General features: G+C 41.2%; 1 protein-coding gene across 2 annotated transcripts in view; it reads right to left on the bottom strand.

Moving 5' to 3' along the window:
* The window catches only part of CDH20 (cadherin 20), a 118,944-nt gene that overhangs the window by 24,644 nt on the left and 67,809 nt on the right, over positions 1-26,491 (bottom strand). For both annotated transcript variants that reach the window (XM_066186626.1, XM_066186633.1), the window contains exons 2-5: positions 12,709-13,076; positions 5,956-6,250; positions 4,112-4,231; positions 818-985 (exon numbers count right to left, since the gene is read on the bottom strand). In XM_066186626.1, coding sequence (XP_066042723.1) covers positions 818-985; positions 4,112-4,231; positions 5,956-6,250; positions 12,709-12,951 — 826 coding nt within the window. In that variant the 5' untranslated portion in view covers positions 12,952-13,076. The remainder of the gene's footprint in view (positions 1-817; positions 986-4,111; positions 4,232-5,955; positions 6,251-12,708; positions 13,077-26,491) is intronic.

The raw sequence follows: 26,491 nt of genomic DNA, 5'->3' as shown, positions 1-26,491 counted from the left end.
AAAAAACACTAAAAGAATCCATTTACTTTAGAAATCCCAAATTACATCCCTTGAAAGATTTAGTCCAATCAAAACTGAAAAGCTCCTTTTGATTTTTAACGGCAATATAGAATTATGTAAATAAATGTGATAAAAGAATCTTGTAAACAAAGAGCAAAATATTGCAAATCTTGTTTTGAAGTTCACTTTTGTAAATATAAAGTAATGTTTCTGATGAGAGTGGAGTTGCCTATTTTTGCATCCATTAATATGGCTGTTACCCATCTTAGGGTTTAACTGTATATTGTATATCGTATATAAGATTTAGATGAACCTTTCCTGGAGAACAGCCTGTAAGACAACCCACTCCACACTGGCAGCACAGCTCCCAGACGCTCCCCTGCTGTGGCCTGCCTGGAGTATTGAATGAATTATCTTTCAACTTGCAGCACCACCACATGTCCCTGATTTGAGAGACATCCTCTGGAGATAGGATCAAAAGACAATCAGAGCAGCAATTGGTAGCCAAAGGCAATGGCCATGAGCAGTCTAAACACAAAAGTTCTCCTTCCTGCCTTTTTCTGTAAATTAATTTCCCAACCATAAAAAAAAAAAGTTGTTTTTGATAATTTTGGAGGTCAGAAACTTTTTCTGACAGTCAAGGTGTTGAATAATTCCTTTTGGCATTTTTCTGAAGGAGAGTTCCATATTGAATCTGAAATTCTGCCCATCTCTAGTTGTCACTATTCTGAGCTTGAAAACGGCTGTTATGGGAGCAAATAGCAGACATAAAACTCAGCCACCCCTTTTTGCCTGTGGTGGCACCATAGGTACTCACTCTGTGGAAATCTGGGCGGATTGTCATTGACATCAGAGAGAGAGATGTTGACTGTGGTTGTTCCAGCTAAGCCTCCCAGCTGTCCACCCATATCCTTGGCCTGGATAATCACTTCATAATATTCTTTTGCTTCTCGGTCCATGTTCATTAGAGCTGTTCTAATTAAGCCTGAGATTGAGGGTGGAAAGGCATTTGGGGAACAAAAGACAATGGCAGTTAGAGAATACACAAAAGAGGGCTCTTGCTCCTGTGTCCTATTCCCCGTGCCAAGAATGAGACCAGGCTCTGCACTGAGTTCCACCTTTCCTGGCAGAGTAAAACTCACCCAAGTGGAATCTAGGTTAACAGAAGGTGTGAATTTTAAACAAGCCAATTAAAATGCATCAGCTCTGGGACAGGCTGCCTGTTCAAAATTAAAACGTTGCCTTCCAAGGAAAAGCTTTTTGGGAACAGTGTGCTACGTCGAATTAAGGCCCTGCTCAGGATGACTAACTCTGCACAAAAGCTGGGAGTGATGTGCTTTGCTCTCAGATCCATCAGGACAAGTTTTCCAGAGCGTTCCTGAGCACGCAGTCCTAGAGACCACCCGGCATGAGCCGGCGGGCTTTGCTTATGTCCTTCGGGACTCAGGCTGGGGCTGCGAGCGCAGAATGTGAGGAGACGCCGCTCTGGAGGGGCCGTCCAGCTCCCCAAGATCGCAAGGGCGTCCCTTGTCCCTTCTTCCCTCCAGAGTAACACTACTGCGAGAGGACATGAGGTGGCAGCAACACTTCTCTTATGGAGCTGCGAGCGCCGGCCCGGGGAGAGCTGCGGGTGCCGCGGGCGCCGCGGGCATGCTGCCGGGCGCTCCCGCTGTCCCCGCACAGCTCCGCGACTCCCGGCTGTCCGCCCTCCAGCCCTCACGCTTCCAGCTCCTCCATCCAGCAGCAGGCAGCGCAGCCCGGGGATGCGCTGCCATGGGATTATCCCTTGCTAGCTACACATTTGGGATGACCTTCGGCGTGGGGGCCAGTGTGTCAGCGCCAAGCACCATCCCAGTCTCACGGTTCAACACGCAGCACTTGCACATCAGCACACTATTAACGTGATTGATCTGCATTTAGTCTTTATTTTTAGCAGGAAGACAATGTATGCGTTTAATAAAAAAGCAGTAAAAAGATATTGCGTTGGTAATTATCACTGTGCATGAAGGGAAGAAATGGTGACCAGTATGGAACAAATCTTCCTGCGTGGAGCCCCTCAGAGTCCCATCCTCCAAACCTGAGTGCGTCCTGTGAAGTGCTGTAGCTCCTCAGCTCCCATGGATATATAAATAAGATATGAAAATACTTAGCATTTTGGGAAGTATTTTCTCCATATATGAACACGTTGTAGGGAATTTCCACTCTTGGCTTGACCTAAAAAAAGACCTAAGTGCCCAAACCCCAGGCTCTGCCATGCCTATCTTCGGGGCCTCTGGTGCCAAGAGGAGGGCTAGTCCAGAACACCAAGACTTAGAGCCAGATCAGTTACTCAGAGGGGCAGCAATGCAGAGCATAGGGCATCTGATGCTGCTGCACATAGTCAGTCAGCAACGAAATGCTAAGGACGGTGGTGAACATAAAATCCATCCTTAGGGCTACAGGAAAGGCTATGGGAAAAGTTAGGATCTTCAGGTCTTCCAAAGAAATGTACTGGAACCATTTATTTCACCAAACTAAGTGAGGCTTGTGCTTTTAAGAAAAGAGTAAAGAGCAGAGGTGGTGTCCTTTCTTTTTTGTAAGAGCCAGATGGTTTCTTAGGAAGTGGGAGAGTTCTTTTATCTTCTAGGGGAATATGATTGTGGTCAAGCTGTAAAAGTATTCTGGAAAAAGGGAGGAGGAAGCTCTCAACCTTCCTTTGAAGTTGTGTTTTCACACAGACACTTGTTCAGCACCTGTGAGGACAGTGACAGAATAGGAATAGGAGCACACCCCTGGAACTAAGAGGCTGTGTTGGGAGGTAAATGGTAAGGACTCCAAAGGCTGCGAGAGGAGGACTGTACTGAAATGGGTTGTCCACTATTGGGTGTTTAATCACTATCTATCAATACAAAGGACCTGTTGGTTGCTTATGCTCTAGCTCAGTTTTAGAAGAACATCAGAGCTGCAACTGCATTTTGTGAGCTGCCAAATCCCACCGTTGAGTTTGCAGAGGGGAAGCTGATTACAGTCCTGTGCTTGTGATAGGGAAATGGCTTCTGGCTCACAACAGTGCTTACCCTAAATGGGAGTCCAGTTGCTGACTGAGGCAGCTAAAGGCTGAGGCATCTCTGAGCCTGTCTAGAGATGCAGGTGTAAGTGTCTGGGAAGTTAATCAGAGGAGAAAAAGACCTTTTCTGGGTTAAATACCGATAAAGTACATGATTTTGGACTTAAGAGCCCATCTTCTGTATAAGCTGCATTCTTGTGGTTAAATCTGTACTGGGTCTGACCCTGACTATTGATCCTTTGCTTTCTTAGAAATAATTTGTTACTCAGCAAATCTATGATTACACCCTTATTTGTCTGTGGTTGATGCCTTTACAAAAGGAGCACTAATAGTTTATTTATCTTGTAAATATAAACAAAGTTGAGAAAATAACACGCCACATACAAGTTTGTCTTTGACTAGAGCACCTACCCCATAACCTGCTAACTTCAGAAGAAGTTTATTCAATGTTTTTCCTATGTTGTCCTCTAGGGCTCTGCAGTGACTATTGTCTCATGAGTTTCTAACCTTAGCACTACAGACGCCCTATAGAAACTGTCAAAATATGTCAGATTCCACTTTTGAATATAAACCTTGGGTGTATAGAGAAAAGAGAGGGAGAAAGCAAGTGAAACAGAGAGGGTGTCCTATAGAGAAATGTAAGGTTATTAACAAGAGCACCCTTTGGTAAAACGACTCCAGATAACCGCATCCTTTAGCTTGCACTTTCCAGTCCTGGGTGGTTCATAGGTTTTTATTCCCCCTAAGCCTTGTTATCAACTAGATCTTTTGAAGACATTTTTCAATGATAGAAGCCAGCAATAGTATTTACAGCACCAAACCCATCCAGATGCTGAGTTGCAGAATATGGTCACTCAGAGGAATATATCACTGGAAAAAGCACATTCTTCTGGAACTCATTGCCACAGCATTACTTTACGCCTTGCACAGTGCTTCTCTGTCTTGGATCCAAGCCACAGAAACACATTTCTCTGACCACAGCTATGATGCACTGCCCTTTCTTTCTGCTTGCAACTTTTTTCTTTTAGTTTTCACACTGACTCATTCCCTGATGAAATAACATACCTGTCCGGGAGTCCACAGAGAAGTATGGTTGTCCTTGGAGAATACTGTATACGACTCTCGCACTGTTCCCATAGGTTGGGTCATCAGCATCTGTCGCTGTCACCTGGATAACAGAGGTGCCTGACAAAAAAACCATCAAGGTAAGACCTTGTGGGATAAAGAGCTGGCAGGAAAAGCACACAGTTCAAAGTAAATTGAAATGCCTAACAAGAGCTTTCCCACACCAAACTTTTTCACTTGATGCTTGTGGTTCTTGTACTTATTGGTCATACTTGTAGCTCGTTAGCACTAAAGGAATTAATAGGTATTACTTCATCATGCTTCTATAAGAAGATATAAAAGAGCAAGTATTCTGTGGACCACAGTTACAGAATTGCTGAACTAACAGTACTTTGTTATGGTTGACAGAGAGATGGTAATTATATACTGCTTGTTTCTTTTCCCTTTGTCTTGATTTTAAATGCTGTTAGGAGGCAGCTCAAAGAAGTTCCATAGCTCTGCTGACATAAATCATGAACCGTGGCAGCAGGCCCATCAATGCTGTAAGTTGACTGAGGGATGGAAATTGTACACAAACAGTGAACATGAAGGGATGTATCGCTGAGATAATCTCCCTGTGGGACTGCAGTTTACATTGCATGGCCTAGAGATTATACAATGCTGAAGTGTCTTTGCAACCCGTACAGAGGCATATATATTTCGTTTTCCAATTGGTTTTCAAGGTCTGCTTCCTCTGAAGCTAGTAATGGCTTGCAGGTGATGTAATTTATCAAGAACAAGGAAAAGGTGAGGCGCAACTGAAATATGTGTGGGTTTTGACTCCTTAAAATGTCAGACAATGCCTTTATGAATGTATCCAGCCTTCTACGTAATGTTTTGTGTTACAAACAAATCTGATGTTACTAGATAAGCACGTGAAGATAAATCTGAATTCAAGCTAGCTATTACCATTAAGAAACATTATTTCTGACTGGAACTTCTGTATTTGATGCCTCTCTCTAGCTTTATGTCAACATAATATTGAAGAATGAGAAGTTGAAGCATATCTGTAACTTCAGGACATGGAATTTATATGGTATTATTGTCTCTGCAGTGATGTCACAGAGCCAAAAAGGAATAAGCAAATAAAGACAACTCAGAAGGAAAGAAAAAAAGTCCAGAAAAACAATATTTTATGTGATTATTTGATTTCTTATATGGAAATTATTTCTCCTGACTTGTGTCAGGATAGGAAGATAGGAAGGCTGCTGTTTGTCTTCTGCATCGCAATAACAGGAGTGTCTTCAACATGATCCCATTCTGTAAAAGTGGAGGGCAAATAGTACCAGAATCTCAGGATTCACTGAACTTTGTTTAGTGTAGGCTTACATAAATTAGAAGGAGCTAATGATTGTTTTCATGTCTCCATGTTTTCAAGGGCTACTGGACAGTAGCTGAGCTCTCAGTATGAACTTGATTAGGTTGCTAAGACTGTGTTATTTTTAGGATGGTAATGGCTGTCTAATGGACATTATTATTTCTACTATCTGATGTCAGAGGAGAAGGGGCACTATGTTACTACAATTTGTCTAAACATGGCATGTTTGAATCACACCTTTTTTCAGCTCCTAGGCTTCCCTTGGCACTTTTTTTTTTTCTTTTTTTTTTTTTTCAGAGGAGCTGATGCTGATGTAAAGCCTGTTGTCTCTTTTCTACAGCAAGCAGGCACCCCAGGATAAGCTCCTCTGTCCTTCAGCTCTTGTGCAAGGGGCAGAAGCTGAGATCAAGGAATCAGGGAATTTGTGTTTTGGTGACCATCTTCAATTTGCTTGTAAGGGAAAGAGACGCCACAAAATCTGTCTTACCCACAGGTGACATTTCTGGAACAGAGGCTACGTAAGGTCCGTCCAGGAACTTGGGCTCATTGTCGTTAATGTCCTGGATTTTGATGATGAACTCTGACTCTGGCTCCATCGGGCGGCCCGTTCGCCTGTCCAGAGCCTGCGCTCTGAGGGTGTACTGTGACCTCTCCTCCCGGTCCAGCCGCTGGATGGCGTGAATGTCCCCTGTCGTGTCGTCAATGGTGAACACAATGCCAGCTCCCTCTCCTGAGAGGATGTACTTGATCGAACCATCGCCCCTGTCCATGTCAGAGTGGAGCTGGGGAAAGGAACAGGATTCAATTAGACCATGGGCTGGGTAAGCAGCTGCTGGGAAACACGAAGCACGTGATCATCCCGAGCATTCCGGTCTCACTGCCGGGACTCACAAGCTGGGTTTGATGAAGTCTCTCTGCCGAAAGAGGCAAATAGGAAAGTCTGTATCGCATAGTTGCAATTAAAACCTCTCTCCTGTCTTCCTGTTTCTGCACCCACAGCTGTGCCAAAAGAAAAGGCACAGGCACCCAAATAGGAACAGGCTCTGTGCCTTTTTGGAATCTCGCTCAACACAATAGTTATCCTTTTGCCTTGTTGGACTGGCCACTGAGAAGATTTGGGATAAAGTGAGGTCGGCAAAGCTGCAGGCTGTGCTTGCTCACATGGCTTAAGAGGAGTCAAATACTACAGGGATAGCATAAGGTTGGGGCAAATAAGGCAAATCTGTTTTGCCTTAGGATCAAGGGAAAAGCGGAATGGGAGAGCTACCCAGTAAGTGTTATGATTCAAAAATATTTTGATTTTTCCCATTAAATTTTAGTAATAAAATTAGTCTGGATCTTTACATCTTCAGGAAGGAATATTGTCAAACAGTAGGTAAGGAAAGCAGCAAGAAACTGTTGCTTATGCCCATGGCAGGCTACAGAAATGAGAACCAGCCCAGATTTTCTAGGAAATTAGCAAACAGATTTATTGCACGACTGCTAATTAGTTCTGAGCAGCGACAGATAGCTGTGAATGCAGCAGAACAGAGCAAGAGTAAATGCAGTTTACTTAATTATAATCTAAAACAGGGAAACAAATCATTCTGGGGACTACATTCTGTTTAACACCTGGTTCCCATGAAATACTGAAATGACTATCAAAAGCAATCAAATTGGTTAATTTCACTCACACTATGAAAATGCACAATGTATGCTCATACTTCTGTGCTTTTGAGGAACAGAGCATAAGGACCAATGCCCAGTGGCAGTAATCATTCAGTACCAAAAGACAGGAAGGCAATAGACTTGAGTTGCAATAATGAAAATGGTTCAGATGTGAATACTGTTTTCCAGTGTGAATATCAATGTGAGAGATGAATAAAGAATATATAATAATTTAAAAAAAGGTAGTGAAAGTGAGCTGGATTCAATTAAGCACATTTTAAAATGCACATGTGAGCAAATAATCTCAGAATTATGGTCAGAATTAGGTGTGTGTTTAATGCTTTGATGAGATTAAAGGACATATGGGAGTAATCTTGGAGGATGGGGCCAAACATAGTTAAATATTTGTACTGGAAAAAAAAAATCTTAGAATAATAAACTGAATATATGAACATAGGACTTGAAGAAAGAATCCAAACCAAAATGGAAAATTTGTGTCAAAAAGCAGAAGTCAAACTTCGTACAACAGATTATAGACTATTCTCTCAAGAAAGAAAGAAGAAATCTCATCTCTGAGCTGTTTAAAACCATAAAGAACATATACAATAACTTATTACATAGGAAAAAGTTTAATAGGAATGTGGACAAAATTATATATCTGACCTAAGCATTTCTAATGCCAGTGAAGCAGCGCCTCAGCTGTTTTAGGGCACACAATCCTATTGACTGGGGCATGGAAAGACCTTTTCCCCCAGGGAAAAGTCTGGTCTGGAGATTCCCTGAAGGCTGTTCCCCTTACTTGCCTCTCAGGTAGGTCATGCGACCTATGCAAAACTTAGACCCACTCCTGATTTTAGGGCAAGAGTGAATTCAGCTGAGGTGAGATCCCATGGTTTTCCACAGCGTTTCTCATGTCCTGCAGACATGGAGGTGGCCATGGACTCCAAGTGACTGCTGGGACAGTGAGTACTGAAGTGTGGCTGCAAGAGCTGAAGGTGCAGGTTGTGTGACAATGGCTGTGCCAGGTCACTGGTATTTCACTTCCTCCTCCTCTGCCTCCACCCCTGCAGTGGTTACTGCATCTGAGAAACATCAATGTTTTGGAGAAAAGCTCGCAGCTCTCAGGTGATGTATTAACTGAATGGTGGAAGAACAAGCCCAGAAAAATTTGGCAGTGGAAAACAGTTAAATTTAGATGGCTGCCATGTGTATTAATTCACATGTAGGCACCAGGACTGCAAACTGGCGTATCTTCAGGAAACACCATCTTGTGATTAATTAAAAAAAAAGACAGTGGTTGTCATTACTTACCCTAAACAGCCATAACTCAGAGATTATCACTGTAGGAGCTAGTAAACAGGATACTTCCAGAAGGAGGACACTATTATAGCTTTTCAAATTGATTCAGAACCACTAAGCTACATCCTGGGCGTTTGTTTTAGTGCATTAGTGCACCAGTGAAAGAATGTAGTGGCTGAGACAGATACAGATGTTAGACCCAACTGGGGAATTAGAGCGGGACCTGATGGAAGAAAATGTGTTTTGGAACACCAACAAGACCTCATTAAATAAGGAAAAAAAAAAAAAGTCGAAGTCAAAAGGCAAAAATGAAACAGAAAAGAAAGAGAAAAATGAAAAAGAAATTAAAAAGGAAACAAGGAAAAAAGAAAACAGAAAAAAGAAAAAGGGAAAAGAGAAAAAGAACAGGAAAAAAATGAAAAGGTGAAAAGGAGGAAATGAGAAAGAAAAAAAGAAGCATTTTTTGAAATAGCAGTAGGTGTTCAGGATTTTTCAGAATACTTTGACACAAATAATGAATCAAATTCATGGGTTTAATTACACCTTCTGTCCAAAGCCCTATTTGGAATAAATGCAGTTTGTGCAGTTTGTGAAGGGAGCAAAAAAGGAATGAACATGGCATGCTATTAAGAATTTGGGAGTACAAGAGGATCTCTGTCTAACTGTGATTTGTTAGAAGCATTGGGTCTCAACCAAGGCTAGGCAGTAAGAAATGCTAGCAGCACTTTTTCAGCTTCTTGTATAACCTGCTCTTTCTAGACAAAGCAAAAAAGAATATAAAAGACATAACACTGCCAGACTGCAATAAATCTGAAAGAATTTGGTGTCTGAAGGGACTGAAGCTCACACCAAACCTAATATCAGGATGCTGTAGTTTGGACTGTAAAAATCACTGTGTTGGAAAGGTGATCTAGTTTTAAGTTTGCTCTGTTTTATGGGTGGTACAATAAATTGTGCTGCCATGAGGTTGATACAGAGTAGGAGGAATTAATTTGTATTTTCTCCTCCATATTAAGGGATGGGTTATTGGAGGAATAAAGCTGATAACTCCTGAGAATTTTTTAACTGTGTCAACCTGCATTGCTTCTTTTGATAAGAGTAGTACAAAAAACTAAAGATGTCACATCTGCTTTGGAATGACACATTTCCTGGCAAAGGGCATGTGGAAGAGAGTAGAGCTGCAGTGAGCAGCTCAGGAGAGAACACACACAGCTCTGCTAACCAGTCTGTGGCTCCATCCTGATGTGCTTCTCCCTTCTCTGCTTCCAGGGAGGTGGCAGCTGCAGGGGATTTTTGTAAGGATGTATGATTGTGGTTGATCTACACTGATAGTCTGTGGAGAGGTTGCATTTTATTCATTTATTCAGCTGCTGTGATTCAAATGCTTCTTTGAAACAGGGTTAGGGAGTCTCCAACATGGCAAAATGGGGAAGTGTGTCCCCAGTTCAATTACTGACACAGTGTAGGCTGCTCATTGAATGTGGAAAATACCTGCTGTAGCAAATGAAGGGGCTTTGGTTTCCCTGGTTCATCCTATTAGCCAATAATGGCCACCTCTAGGAAAACTGAAGCCTTGTATTTATCTGTGACAGGACCAGGAACCCTCTGAAGCTGAAGTACTTTAAATCACTATCATGAGCACTGGAGAAAAGCAAAAATTGTACTGGCTTCACATCAGGAAGTTTCTTTCATTTCCCTGTCCAGAACATATTTTGCACCTTGCTTTAACAGTTGTCTAGGGAATTTCACAGAATCATAGCAGCCTTGGAAATCATACAAGGCAAGCCAGGACCTATGGTTCAAGTCAAGGTGCTCTTTTGGTTGCTTCAGTCACACAGAACCAGCCAGAACCAGCTGTACAACTGGCTCTGTGCTGTGTGTTCTTTCTCCTTCTAACAGGGGCTTGGACAGAGCAGCTGGATAAAAGCAAGGCCTGGCTATAAGGATGTTTCAGGATGTTATGGTGGTATCAGTTAGAAGAGGCCCTGCTTGGCCTGGTATGGGACCCAGGGCTGTTTTGGAGGGCTGGTGTGAGCAGCCAGCAGCAGACTGAAAGCCCTGTTGCGCCTCCACCCCACTCTGTGCAAGCTTTACAGAGCTATTTTTGAGTCAGCCTGGGGTGACTTGGGCTGAAGAATTTCTGGCCTGCCAGAACAATTAATTCACCCCACAGTCTACTCCCTGCTGACCCCTTTCCTGAGGATCCCTAAGATTCAGGCAGCACAAATGCAGGCAGGCGATGAACTGTGGGAGGCTGCTGCCTCTTGGGAGTGCCTGTGCCTCTGGCTGGGTGAGGAGAGAGGAAGCCTTTGCCTCACAGAGCCCCCCAGCCCTCATCGGGGATAGGAGACGACGGAACGTGTGAGCCCCAGAGGCCCCTTTTGGCAGCAGAGTTCCCTGGTGCCGGGACTACACGGAGCACTGCCGAGTTAGGAGGCCTTCCAAGGGATCCAGCCATGTCAGCTCAGCAGTGCATGGGACTAATTAGCCCTGTTAACTGTGGGAGGTAATTAGCCCTTGTGCGAGCACAGTCAGTGGCCAGGCAGACTTAGAGAAGTTCCCTGACAGCAGCTTGGGCTTCAGAGTGGCGGGCACAGGCCACGAGAAGCTGTCTTGGTGTCCTTGCCTTGGGCACAGCTGAGCGGTGGCAAGCTCAGGAGTGCTGCTGACTGTGCCAAATCCATATGCTCCTAATGACACCATCAGGTCTAAAAGATGAGCTGGTTTCTCCCCATTCTTGCTTTACCTAAGACTTGGTTCACAGGTGGAAGCCTGAAGTAATTTCAGATGTAACTGAGAATGTGAAATAATAAGTCTGGCCCTTGTTCCGAAGCTGGGAATTGCCTGAAAACAAATATTAATTTCTTTAACCAATAGAGATATCAAGAGCTGAAAAGGTAGGTGCACAAATGAATGAAGACTAATGAGGTCTCATCTGGAGGCAATCACTAGTAATGCCATTGCTGTGGGAGGAAGGAGAGCACATCTTGCTGTCAGTCATGCAGGGATAAATCCGGAGAAGGTCTTCTGAAGCCCGTGGATTCATTTTGATTTATACTGGTGTGGCTGAGAGCACAGTTTAGCTCTATGGGGCTGTAGAATGAAAAATATGTTTCCAAACTGGGCCTCTTGGGCCTCTGGATATGTAATATTTTTTTTTTTTTCCTGCAGATGGATAGCTTGGAAGGAAAAACGGAGTCTACATTGTATAAAAAATAAGAAATGAAATGTGAAGGAATTATTTTCTGACATTCTTTCTAAGTTATTTTTCATATATACCTATGTGTAGTCTCCACTTGTCATAGCGTATCTGATATTCTAGGCATGTACAATCTTGATTGTATTGTTCAAACACTTAAGCACATTAACTCTCTCCACATTTTTGTCCACATTTGTCACCTTGGTGTAGAACAGAAGCAAACTTGATGCTGACCATAAAACTTTGAATGACAGGGTCAATACAGGGTCAGAAATTCAGGGTCTTTAAAAACAAGAAAAAGAGAGATTGTGTGAGACAGATTGTGACAGCGGATGTTACTGGTCTGATTTCTATCAGCTTCTTCCTCAAGGAGACACAGAATAGTAAATGCAAAATATTACCAAGTATAGGTATAGGATGAGCTCAGGAATACATTTTATACATGCCTGTACTGATGGGTAGGTTCTTTGGGGTACAAGGGATCCAAAAATAGGACCCTTCATAGTTGGATTTAATGACATGTCTATCTACCCTTCTAAATCTGGGGCAACTTCTCTGTGGTCTACAAAATTAACCTGAAGTCAAGATATGGTAAGGCAGAAGATACTCTGACCCTGAAGATTTGCAGAAAACAAAAACTGAGATGTCTGTTTTCAAGGCAAACTGGCTATTTAATTTGATTTTGAATTGCAGCTTCTAGCTGACTTGATCATGGACAGAAGCATGATCACAAACCCTTCCTTTCTTTCCTAATCCTTATATGTCAATATAGCCTTGCTTTGCCTTGACATTGTAGGAGTCCCTGGAAAGATTGCTGCAGATTTTCTAACACTACCTCAAATTGCAGATGATGATTGATGCAGCAGATCTCTTTGAAATAGGCAAATATATTGACAACCCCTTGAAACAGAAATTATTCCAAAACAAAGGTGACATGGGGCAAAAGCTCTTGGGAGCAGAAGTGAACTTAATGCGGATGAAGTCACTGCCAGAAAGACGGCAAAGTCACTTAAGGAAACATCCCGTGTTTCACCATAGTCTGCAGATACACAGATGGATGCACTCTTCTAGACATCCTCCCACTGTGGGTCTTACCTTCCCAACGTAGAGAGGGTCAGTCCCTGTGTATTCCTCCAGAACAAAAAACTGGTTCCACACCCAGCTCCTCTTCATACGCTGATGCAGCTTGTCTGACAGGTTGTCTTCTTGCCCTTCGGTGAGGGGCCTGGCACTTCCTGACAGCACAGTTGTAGTAAGGTCCATCAGTCCCCAAAAATACAAGGAGACACCAAGTCCAAACAAGTTCTTTGCATTGCTCATTCTACCTGAAGTCCACATCCGTATACTAGGACTGACTTAAAAGTCCAAACACAGTAACTTGGGTCCCTTGAGAAAAAAGTAGGTCCTCTGTGTAGTCCTTTGAAATGTCCAGGAGAGATCCTGGTTCTCAGAAATGCAGTATCCTGTGAAGTTAAAGGAAATTCATAAGAGGTTGCCTTTTTCCCCAAGGCAAACGAGTTTTTTCAATAGGCAAATGTGCTATAAAGTATTTAATCTTCTATATAAAAATGTAAGATCAGGATGCACACCTTTTGAAAACAGAAATAATATTACCATATAAACTGCAGACCTTGAGCTTCAGGTAGAGTAGCATCAGAGTTTAGTCAATAAGTATGAGCTCTCTACTTTGCTAATTTAGCTGTAGGGTTGCTTTATGATATTGACTGGCATGAGTTAAGCACATACTCTTTAGAAATATTTATGACCAGAAGTCCTTAGAGAATATTTAAAAACAGTTCACTATGGAAGATTATGATAGCTGGAGAACAATATTTGGCAACCATCTTTCTACTTGGAAACTATGCCATTGTCATTACACACACGTCCATGCACACATGTCTACATAAATACAGATATTATTGCTATATTGCAAACCTTGAGTACAATTTCTGGAAGCTCCAAGTTATTTCTGGTTTTAATTATTCTTTCAGTCTCTCTTGCTTGAATTCAAGTTTCACACTCTGTTGCCTCCTCTCTGAGGAGCTGATTGCTGCTACAAATGCAACATTTCTAGAATTTGAATGGTCAGTTAATCATTATATAACCCACAAAATGTTTCACAGTGCTGATGGCCGCATATTGTATGTCCAAGCAAGTCATGCTAATACATTTTTTTCTTTCATAGTCCTTAAAGACCTTTTTAGGCAAAGGAATGCTGACCTCTATCAGAGGACACTTTCTTGTCAGTCTAGGGTCTTGTCATGAAGTCAGTTTAGTTGGTGACCTCACTCCAGGCCATGGATTATAGCAAACCTTTCCTTCACCACTTTGCTGAACTTAATGATCTAGTGCTGCACGCAAGTTACTCTGTCAAAACACTTCATACATCCTGTGTTGGTCCAGTATTTTTGCTGTTCCTTTAAAGAACACTTATTTTTTCATGACAAACAAACTAATTAGAAAAGGCACATGGAACTTGAGTCTTAAGCCAGTAGTTCACACTTCCTTTTACTGCTGTTCTACACTTAGGTGTTTAGGCTTAATTAATTGTTTCATCCTGTGGAAATAAATGTAGCGGGAGATGTCTGTCAAATATTTCCAACTGAAATCCTTGAAAGATTTCAAAATAATAAAAAGCATTTTAGACAGCTGCATGACTTTAAAATAAGGACTGAGACAGTGCAATGTTTTTAACAGAAAAGAACAGTGTGGTTGTGAATTTCCCAGTGTCAAGGCTGGTACAACAGAGAACTGGGTACAATTAGAAATCTAGTGAAACAGAAATTAAGAAAGAATCCAAAAGTTGGCTGAAATCTGAAAATGGAAGTGTAAGTCTGGAAGAGATGTCCACAGGGGGAGTAGAGACAAATTGACCCTCTAAAACTAATTTCTTCATAAAATAATGTTTCCAAGTATAAAGGGCAGAAGAAGTATGACCACACAGTGCTGCTAGCCTATACAGTTGTGAAGTGTAGCAAAATAATGGGTCCTTTACCTTGAAAAAGTTTACAGCCTAAGCCTGAATAGATATAACAAAGAAAATAAAATCTATAAGCACAGAACATGGTAAAATTCTAAACAGAGCAATGTCCAGAACTGCTGGTTGTTTAGACACTGGCTACATAATATGTTAGGGTTTACTGTCTGCAAAGCTAAAGAATGGGGATTTACCCAAGCAGTACAAGCCCAGAAGGACCACAGTAATCTCTGTGTGTCTGTCACTTCATGAAGAAATTGGCAGCTGTTTGTGAGAGCCAGGGATGTAGCTCACAGTCCCTGCTGGATGCCTACAGTCAAAGGAATCCAAGAACTATGTGTACAGGACTTGCTCTGCCTTTGCTCCAACCCTCCAATACACCGCTACACTGGGGAAAGAAGGGTGAAGCCCTCCGCACATAAGTATGCCCACCACGCTCTTGGCATGTTCTAAACAACAAGTTATTCTCAGCAAAGTCAGGGGGACATTATTTACAACCCATATTCTGCTGGTGAGTAAATGTGGGGAAGAGCTTCTCACCATCCCCCAGTATAATTTGAGGGAATACACCATGGCCTCTGCCCTGCAACGGCAAGAGAAAGTGAGGGCAGACTATGATCCAGCAGCTAAGGTCCTACCTGGAGTTTTTGCTTTCAGAAATTCCATCTACTGCACAGATCAGCTGCATTTTTGTTTATGTGGAAAAGAGGTGATACTACATGATGGACCAATTCCTGTGGCAATCAGAATTGTGTTTGTAGGTGAATTCTCAAACCGCAAATTCAAAACTATTGGCACCAGATGTATCCTGAGATTAAGATCAGCCATCAACAGTGCTTAGGTAAGGTATCAAGACATTGCTAAGTGAATTTGCAGGTATGTAATACAGTTATGTAATGAGGCAATAGCAAAAGAAATCTGATCATCAGGATGCTTTCCGTCCCTATGTGCATTAAATCAGTAAGAAGCAAGGTAAGTAAAAGCAGTGAAAAAAGGTCAAGAGAAGTGACATAAATGCTTCAGGCTCTTTGTGAGAACATCTTTTGTCTTCTGAATGTGCAGTTCCATGAGGAACCTTTCTTGAAAACAGTCTACAACTCAGTGGTCCTTGGCAGCAGTATTCCTAAGAACATTTCTTATTCCCAATGCAATCTTATTCTGGGGTACGGCAACTGTCAGGAAACTTGCCATTAAGTAACGGAAAGTCTTGTAAAAGGATGTTCCTTGAGTACTGGTAATTTCCCCATTTAATGCCAACCCATGGTGACATGGTCATATATTTTTTGTAGAAATGGAAGAAAGCAGTAGTACTGAAGTGGAACAGGCTTGTTTTTTTCTTTGTTAATAGCGGAGTTTCTGGTTTCTCTTGCTTTTCCAAAACCATGAGCAAGCAGGCTCAAACTCATTGCATTTTGCTCCTCGCCTAAGGGCAAATTGATACCATTAATAACAATGTTTAGTCCACAATGGCTCCTCTCTGAGACTGAAGGAGAATAACATATTTTTTCTGTCTCAGGTCCTCAGCTGGTGTTAAAGGGATGAAAAAGACCTCTGTTAACACCTGGGCTGAGCTGCTGCTGATCTGTCTGGGTCTCTATTCCCACAGTGTCACCACCCCAGGTGTGTATACTCTTGGTTTCTGCAGCTACAAGGCCTGCAGGCCAAGGAACACATTTCTCAGCAGCGTAAAAAGGCACTCACATACGTTTAGGGTTTGAACTGTGTGGTAGCAGAAGTGGTGGCTGAGCTACAGTTAAGGCCATGGGTGACTGAGTCTCTCAGAGGACTCATGCAGGTGGCTTCTTCATCAGATGAGTGTGATGGGTGAGTACAGGGTCACTTCAGTTGTAGACACAGCACTTGGTTAGGTTAAGAGCCAGATGCTCGGGGTGTATTAGCTTGGTGGGATCTCTAGACTTAGATGGTTCACAGATCTTTGCCACAGATGGATGGCTCAGGCTTGGAGGCAGAGTCTGTTCCTTGCAGGAATCAGGGGGATCCAGCATATAGAAAGAGTTACTTGACATTACTGAGTGAGGCAGAACTGAGTTTTTAATATTCCCTTAATGCAAATTGTTTCTTGGACCCCTTCAAAATGCATTCTTAAGGAAATCTGCAAGGATGGAATTGATGATCCTCTGCTTGCCATATGAAATATATTACGGAAACTCATTTCATGACTCAGCATGGGGATGTGCAAAGAATTTGAAAGCAGTAAAGAGAGGGAAATCTTGTTTTCCTTGCTGAGACACAAAGACTATTGAGCCCAGAAAACCACATGACAAAAACCTGTGAGATTTCTGCAGAGGGATGCTTTATTTTTCAAGAATAGCTCAAATGTTTCATTTTGTTTCTTGTGGTTGTCTACTCCGTTGTAAAACATTTTGGTGTATCTGTGCAGTTTATATCCCTAACCCAAAGTGAATGCCTTTATGGCCCCTCCTTTATGGCTGTTTAGGTTACTTTCTCTTTCTTGCCTTGCAAACGTTGCTGAAAATTCATTTTCTTGTCAGTCAGCAGTTACAAACACGACTTTTGGCTTCATAAAGACCCTGATTGATCTTTGTGCTACTTGTGGTCTATACATGGTACAGAGGACCTACCTAATTGTTCTACACAAAAAAGAGTCTGCCAATGAAAAGATTATTTTCTTTTTTAGCCCATATTGCAAATTAAAGTAGGCATATTCCAAGTGTGAACTACTCTTCATGTTCCAATTCTGCAGACATTCCCCCCTTCCCCCCACCAGCATATATTTGTTCTGTAATTAAGTTATTCTTAATTGAATAGCTAATTCTGGGCAAAGATGAAAAGGAAAATGAAATAACTGCCAGAACCAACTTCTGGCATTTCTTGCACGTGACCCATTTATCTTGTTAATTCTGAAGAGAACAACACTTCCAACAAAAGGATAAAAACATTAATAGTTTGGATGACCATATGGGCACCCAGAGAGTTCCACTGGGATTGAAATGTATTGTGCTCCATAACTTATTTACATAAATGCAAGGATTTTATAGTCAAAAAGCTCAGACTTGAAAAGCTTTACTGACACGCTCACTGTACTCATCACAATGAGCAAGTGGTCTCCCAGAAAGTCAGTGGACTATTTGCATTCATAAAATTAATTACATGCTTATATCTTTTATGCCTGGTCCTTGCAATGGATTTTGCTGTGTGGACTCAGCACTCTTGTGGAATGCTACAGACCTTAAGGGAACCCATGCAGGCACATTGCTCGAGTGGAGGCAATTCATTTGGAGGGGATGTATTACACCGACAAAGTGGGGAAGAGAGGCAACCAGTTTTAAACTACCCCTTCCATTTTCTCTGTACATGGATACACAAATATATATGATACTTCTTAAGTAATGTTTCAAATATGTCACCTTCTTAGCAGCACATACACCGCACTAGGAATATGCTAAGGACAAGGATTTCTGTGTTTAATGACACATTTAAAGATTTCCCCCCCTGTATTTTGAAAAAGAAACTAAACAAATTGGTAATGACCACAGTAAGAAGAAATTAAATTTGACTGAGAAGAATACTCCAAATGAGCTGTTTGCTTTGTTCCTTGAATTTCTCAATTTTGATATTTCAAACCAAGGTGAAGGTGGGAGTACTGTGCAGTTTTTTACCCACCATGAAATGGATTATTCTTTTATGCTTTCATAGATTAGCTCTTAGGGCTCCGGTACCCTCATCTGCTTTCTGCTTTGACATAAGACCCCTTTGCAATGAGCCCACAGGAGCACCAGCCAGTAAGCAGCTGTAGGCTGTATTCTGCACCAGACTCACCACCACAATGGGTGTTAAAACCACCTGCCAGGGATGGAGGCTCTGCTGATCCAGCAACTAAAATTTCTTAAGAAGTTTATGCCATACTTGTCTCATTTTCAGCCCTAGTGACGTAATATCTTGGAGTGCTGTTTCCAGTTCTGGGCTCCTCGGTACAAGAGAGGCATGGAGCTCCTGAAGCAGGTCCAGCAGAGGGCTAAGAAGATGATCAAGGGACTGGAGCATCTCTCTTACAAGGAAAGGCTGAGGGAGCTGGGCCTGCTCTGTCTCAAGAAGGACTTGAGAGGGGGCCTCATCAATATCTGTAAGTATCTGAAGGGAGTGTGCCAAGAAAATGGATCCAGGTTCTGCTCAGTGGTGCCCTGCAACAGGACAGGAGGCCATGGGCAGAAACTGATGCACAGGGAGTTTCACCTGAACACAAGGAGGAACTTCTTTACTAGTGCAGATGACTAAGCACTGGAACAGATTTCCCAGAGAAGTTGTAGAGTCCCCTTCATTGGAGATATGCAAGAAATGTCTGGTTGCAATCCTGTGTCATGTGTTCTAGGATGACCCTGCTGGAGTCTGCAGTGAGATTGGACCAGATGAACCACTGTGGTCACTTCTGACCTGACCCATTCTGTGATTCTGTCATTCTGTGATTTTAGAAATCCTCATGCTTGCGGTACCTAAGTCAGTTATCTCTAAACAGGCTGCATAATTATAGTCCTGAATATTTCTGTGCTACTTCCAGAACTTCCTATGTTTTATCTCTGGCCCAGGACTGTTCTACTATTACTATTACCTGTTGTTATACTTGCTGGGCAAGTTTAAGTTAAAAAGAAAAAATCTAGAAGCACTCGTTACTTTTCTTGAAAACACACTGGGCCTAAACATGTATTTTTATTTTTACTTTGCTTTATTAAGATCTTTCTAAATACAATGAAACTTGACAATGTACCCATATGGTGCCTAAACATTAACTCAAAATACAATCCATTGTCATAAAATTACATCTACAGATTAGTCAACAATCTCTCCTAGGACACATCAGTGAACTCATTTTGCTCAAGATCTGAAGTCCTTCAAAGCTTTGGAGTGTCTGCAGAGTGAAAAATCCCACAGAATGACAGAAGGAGTCCCATTGTATAAATCCCAGCCCTATGGTTATAGATGCATAAAAAGATCAAAAAGAATGAAAGACACACACAATCACAAACTAAACATTTCCAAATAGAATTATGCTGATAACCTGCATCAGGGGAAAGTCTGATCCCCAGCTTTTACTCCTTGTGAGGCACTGTAAACACTACTGTCAAGAGCAGTACAGAGCTATAGGACAGTTTCTAAAGCTCCTTGCATGTCTAGCTAACTCTGCTGAAGTCAACTTCAACAGGAACTAAGTGTAGCAATGCAAATACACTGCAAAATTCAAATAAATTTCAGATAAAACAACCCCTCTTTCATCAAGGATGTGCCAAGATACAGAAAACCTATGAAAATCATACTAATTATGCTTTCATTATTAAGCAAAAATTCCTTTAAATTCTCACATCCTGACTACTTTTGCCATGCTGTCAAAAATGCTGTACAAATAACTCCAAATTGTGAATTGATGTTGATAAAAAGTAGCACATATGATAATATCTTTAAGAAACATAAAGCCTTTCCTCTCCCTGAAGTGTGACCTTTCTTTGCAGCTGTACGAGGAGCCTTTGCTGAGACTTGTCTCAAAGCCTCTGAGCAATACAGGCATCTGCTATTCCCCTGCTATGGGATAAAATGTGTTCCTGTTGTACACCTGAAATGCGTTTTGAACCTGAGGTGTCCCTGTCTGTGCTGTGTGGTGGTTATGGTAGCAGATCATGTTCTTTAGCTAAAAAACACTGCATTTTGTGTGTGCTACTCCCCACAATATGACAAATATCCATGTAGCAGTGAAAAATGGTCTCTTTCTCATCCCACAGCTACTGGATAGTTGATAAGGCTCTCTGATGACCCCAAATGCCAAAGGCAGAAAAGGTGTTATCTCCTATCTGGTGACAGATATGAGAAGCAGCTGTCTGCCTGCACCAGCTAGAGGCAATATTTCTTCCCATGCATGAAGATCAAAACCAATGATTGGTAAGGGCCTATGTGCTGTTGCTGGTGAAGACAACTTCCTAGTTTCATTGTGATTGTGTTCCTTGCTAATTTGGCATTTCATACAGCATTTTGTCATATTAGAAATGGACCCAAACCAACCCATTTCCAAAAGCAGCTGTTGAAGACGAAGAAGTGAATGGGTTATTTCTATTTCTAACCAGAAATCAGTATTTTTTGCCATCTCTCATAATTACTGCATGCACCCACTGGCACTTACTGGATAGCAGGCTTTTCTGTTGTTTTTGGTTTGTCTGTTTGTGATTTTTATTGTTGCTTGTTTTTTAATTGTGTCTTTTCATAGGGAAAGGATATTCTTTAAATTAACTTAGAAAATAGCTGTAGGTGCTCTACAAGTGACAATCTTTCCCCTAATTCATATTTCTTGACTCTGACATTGTTCAGCAGTACAAGACTGGCACCTACACCTCCCCTGATCTCATTGTTTGCCTTGTCTGAGCATGAGGACATAGGCTACTGACCAACAGGATGGATAATTTCAAGTCATTTCCAAGCTACAGTATATGAAACCAAACCAGCAAAAGAAACAGAAGTCTTACAGCCTCCTTCTCTGTCTGAAATACTAGAGTCTACCCTGTTTTTATCACCTAGCTTCAAAGTATTTCTAGAAATACAAAATATGAGTGCTTAGTCTTTACAGGAGACTTTCAAGCTGAAAGAATAAAGTAAGAAGTAATAAATATGTGCTGACCTCATTTGTCCTAGCTCTAAGACAGCAAGCAAAAGGTTCATAAAGCCTGAAAAACAACCTCACATGCTTTGCATGCCAGCCTCTAGGTTTTGGTCGTCAAACTCAACAGTTTCAGTTTCCATGGAGAGTATGTGTAATGTACTATCTAATTGTCCTCTATAAATGTGACATGCTCTAACAACACCTACTCCTCACAAAGAAGTATGTATTATCTATTTTCCATCTTCTTCATCATCCACTGTTGGGACATGTTTCCAGCTTTCCCAGTGCCTCCCATTTCATAAGATGAGTATCCTAAATGAAGCAGTTCCTCTGTCTGGATTGCTTAATGGCTAAGCAGAACAAGCATTTACTAGAATATAAAGGATCTTTTGTCTTGCTGGCAAACTCTTTGCATGTCAGTTTGTTACAGGTGAATCGTTCAGAGAAGAATCCAAAACCCGGTGCTCCATCTGTCTTAGTATTCAATTTGTAATGGTGATGTAATAGCAGCTTTTGTATGAGTTGAGGTATTCTTGGCCAAAAGTCCCATCTTTCCATTATCTGCTGTGAGCCATCTGGTTGCTGTCCTTCAGTGGGGAGAATCTTCAGCAGCTGTTTTTAGTCTGATTTCCAAAAGAAAGGAGCTTATACAGTGATATAATTGCACTGATATTCTCTAAGCATTGTGAAAGCAGAGATCCCAAGGATTACTGTATTTCATAGAATCATAGAATCCTTAATGTTGGAAAAGATCTCTAAGATCATTGAGTCCAACTGTTTGCCAGTATTTCTATCTGCTCCCTGGGGATTAGCAGGTTTATTCAAGAAGGAAGAACGAGGTTAATGTACCCACTGAAGAAAGTATGGGCAGTTATACTATCTCTTTGACTAAGAGATCATCTTACATGCAGTTCTGGAATAGTAACTGAGGTATTTTAGCTGTTATGACAAGGTAGCTGTAAGGAGCTGAAATGATTGTGTATGGAGGAAGAGATATGAGCGAAAGACAACATAATAATAAACCAGGCTTTGTAGCTCTACTCCAATTGTTTGCTAAAAGTCTTAGAGAAAAATTTTATTCACATGTAAATTCTAGGGGCCCCTCCACTGCTTTAAAGCCTTTTCAGTGATCCAGTAGAGCACACCAGTGCAAACTTTTGAGTATGGACCTGAAAGTAAGGTATAGCTTCCATTTACTATTACTGACGGTCACTAAAAGGCCATTTGGTGCCTCTTTAATATTTAGGCACAACTCCTCTTTAGGAAGGAAAACATCAGTGGTGTACAGAGAACAAATGACCCTGAACACAGCACGTGAACATGGAGAAACCCTACCACCAGCAGCTGCCAGGTCATCAAGGCCCATTTCTCCCACTGTTGGTAGCCACTTCATGTAACCCCTCAAATAATTTGAAGATCCTTTCTTAGATCTGTATGTGTACTTCATCAGAAAGATTCTTCTTACACACCTTCTAAATGTTTTCTTTCTTACTTACAGATCTGCATTTCTATCAGCAAATTCTGCACCGCAACCTTTTGAGATACCAGGATGGGCCTGTCAAACTAGATCTCTGCTCTAGTGAGATTTTTGTCTTTGGAAATTGCCAGTAGCTGGTACTTCCAAATAGTTAAACTCCCTCTTCACGTGCTTTGGAAGAGACAGTTCAGAAATGAAAGAAATTCTGACAAAGGAAACTTGACATCAGAATAGCTGTAGCTAACAGCAGGGAAGAGGATTACACCAGGAAGCTGGAAAGATGGTACATCCCAAGTGGAAATGGATTGGTCTTCTAGTCTGACACAGGTGAAATCCTAATGAGAGAATGTATAAGAAAAGGAGAAGTGGTATTTTTCTTTGATATTGAACTACAGATTGCTGGGAAAATGTATGAGATGTGAAAGACATGCATGCATACTTTAATAATTTGCCTGAAAGATGGTAACACAAGGAAATTTTGCTTCAAGATAATAGCTGAAAACTCCAGCCTTGATGTAATTTGTTTCTTCCTCCTTGTTGGAGAAGTCTGATTGATTAAATATTTTGTATTTGAAGTTTCAGAGAGGAGAAGAAGAAGCAGAAAATAAAGAACAATGGGAATAAGCATTGGCGCTCAATGTTGAGGTCAATAATGTGATACTGCTTGATACATAATCTTTAGTTAACCATAAAAATAGGACTGTACTGTTGTGAGATGATGGAAATGGTGAGAACAATTCCTTGCTGACCCTTGTAATCAGTTTATGCACTGAAGTGTGTTTTGATTTCTTCCTTTTGACTGAAGAATTGTTTTTTCTCTTTAAAAAAATGTAGCAGTACAAACACTACCTTCAGTTTCTCCCACATTTTCAGCCTTTTTCTGAAGCTTTTCAGCTTCTCTTTTAAATTTGGGAGAAGCATGAAGAAATAGATAGATCCATTTTTATTTCATCAACTTCATCTTAGCCAAAGGCCAGGTACAGTGCCCAGTGAAAATTGATGGGATATTATATATTATGTTCTGTCTTCTCTCAAGTCATATAACCTACATTTTTGAAATCTCTTGCAAAATTAATCAGTCCACACTGAATTTTCCCTCAGGTACTTCAGAAACCAGCTAAAGCAATAGACAAAATTAGTGAATACCTTCACATGATTATAGAAGATAAGTGAGTTCCTAGAGGACGGGTGGAGAAAAACTACTGTACATATATTTAAGGAGAAGGGAGTGGTGGGAAAGAGGAACCAGTGAATTACAGAGCCTTCATTATAACTTTAATATGTGGAAAGTTACTGGAACCAACAATCAAATTTTCAGCATCTAGAGGATAATACGATGATAAGGAATAGCAAACATGTATTTGTGAAGAACAAGTTGACAACAAAACCAGCCTGATTTTCCTCTCAGGAGAAATACGCTATATCTTGACTTTTGTAAAATGTTTCACACAACTCCACAACTCAATGTCAAAGGCAGCATAGGGCAATAAGACCCAGGTGAAATTACAGTGACAAACTGGAAAACAACCTGAAGAACCACTGTCAGCAGCTTGGTGTTAAACTGGGAGTCAGCATCGAGTGGTCCTGCAGGATTTTGCTTCATGACCAGAACACTGAATAGCTGTGCTAACAGTTACAAAATGTGAGAAGGACATCAAGCTGGGAGATTTTTTAAGCAGTTGGGAAGACAGGGGAAGAATTCAAAATGATTTTGGTAAACTGGAGAAACGTTTGGAAATCAGTACCAGGAAATTCAATACGGACAAGTGAAAAACACAAGCCTTGGAACAACAAAACTAAATGCCCAGGCATAGAGAAATGAGTAACAGCCTGTGAGTCAGCATTGTAGGAAAGGAGATGACCACAAAATGAATCGGAGCCAACACTATTGGATGGTTGCTCCAGAGGAGGAAAATGCCACTCTTTGCTGTGTCCACAGGATGCTGGACAAGCTGCTTATGTCGTGTCTGTGGAGCATTTTTACTGGCAACCTCAGCATAAAAAGGCAGCACCTCACACCTGAAAAGGAGACAAGGACAGACTCCCAAACTGCTGCCAGGAAAACAGCAAGAAGTATTAGCAGAGGTCTGGAAAAACAGGACTGGTGGAAAGGTTAAACATTTGTATTTTCTGGGTCTGGAAAAACAAGATTTGGGTGAGGGCATAAAAACAGATTTTTAAAAAGTGTAATGCATACTAACAGATGTAATAAGAAGAGTGCTGATCTACATCTTAGTTTCCAGGACAGGTGAAGGTGAAATAAGCCTACTTTGAAGTAAGAGGAATTTAGGTTACAAACAAACAAAACCTCTAAGAATAAGATGGGTGGAAATTGGAACAGGTGACTGATAGAAACTCTGAAATCTCTTCTTTTTTTAGCTTTTAAGAAAAGGCTTGAGAGTAATATTGGAAGTCATTCAGCTGATCTTTGATCTTGTATCAGAAACAAAAGACAGAAGTTATTTAGAAAAGTCCTACATTTCTATAACCCTGAAATGCAGATAAAAATCACGTCTTACAATGCAAAATAAAAGGTCTGCAGACTCTATATGTTTAGTCTACTCTATCATTTCTTTGGGTCTTTCCACCTCTTTGTCTCCTCCTCTGTTAGACTGAATCCACATGCTCCAATTGTCTTTACTGCATAAGTACTCAAATAAGCCAGCTGGTTGTACTATGTGGTAGAGAGAAACCTTATCAGGCATGGATAATATTGTTCATCTTATGTGAACATACCAAAAGAATCCTGGAATGATCAGTGTTTCTCATGATAATTAGGAAAAAAAGATGAAGAAAAATGCCCACATGCTTTTCTTGATCATCATAAAAAATGGTTCTTTCCATGAAAGAGATGATCAGAATGTGTTTGTCCAGGATTGCCATCCTGTGGGGCTAATGGGGAATAAAGCGTTCACTCCAGCTATCCTCTGTTTGCTCTGAAGGGTCCCAACTTCTGTAACAGCAGTAATTTCATGGCAGGTAAATCAGATCCAGCGCTTTGTATGCTTAAATGGTGTTTCTTTTAGCCTATCCCGTCAAGCAGGAGGTTGCAGCCTTGATCCCAGTTTAAGGACTTTTGTGTTGCAAGCTACTCTGTAATCTCCCTAACCACATTGAAGTGCTGCTTTACTTCATAAAATGACCATCAAACGATGTTCTATTGATTCAGAAGGGGCCTCTGATTCTGCATGTGCTAATTGATACTTTATTAAAGTCTAAGTTAGCATACAAAAGTGCTAACTAGGCCAAACTCCCTGCAGCTTTGTAAAAGACCATTATTCCCCATTGCCTTTTAAATTCCTATATGAGAAGATAAGGACTATCTACTCATTTTTCTCATTGATTCCCACCTCTGAGAATAGGTTCACAGTCCATATATCCAAGCAAAAATAATTAACTGACCCCCTCTATTAAGTACAACGTATTTTCAATAAAACAAAGTTTGAATGCCAGTGACTCTGTCCTAGCTTGCATCACGGGGCACAGCAAGAAATGCTTCTTTGCATTAGGCAGTTAACATATAAAAGAGACCCTAGGTATCTCTGCCTTTTAAAAATTGATTGACACTTTCTGTAAGAGTACAAGTGTTCTTTTACATCTCTTCTAAACTCGCTTTTCTGTTTATCTAAATCCACGTAAAGCTGGCATTGATTGCCTTACTTTTGGCCTATGCCTTACAGCGATGCTCTCTACATTACTGCATCTGATCTAGACTTGTCTTGTTTCAAGGTGAAGAATTTCTGTATACATAAGAACCAAATTTCCCTCCCCAGCCATTTTTTTTTCCCCTAAAAAGATTCTGTCC

Source organism: Chamaea fasciata, unplaced genomic scaffold, assembly GCF_029207755.1.
Source record: "Chamaea fasciata isolate MVZ Bird 193981 ecotype frontalis unplaced genomic scaffold, bChaFas1.0.hap1 SCAF_1, whole genome shotgun sequence".
NCBI lineage: Eukaryota > Metazoa > Chordata > Aves > Passeriformes > Sylviidae > Chamaea > Chamaea fasciata.
Note: the sequence above shows the minus strand (reverse complement) of the source record. Positions and strands in the feature narration are given on the sequence as shown.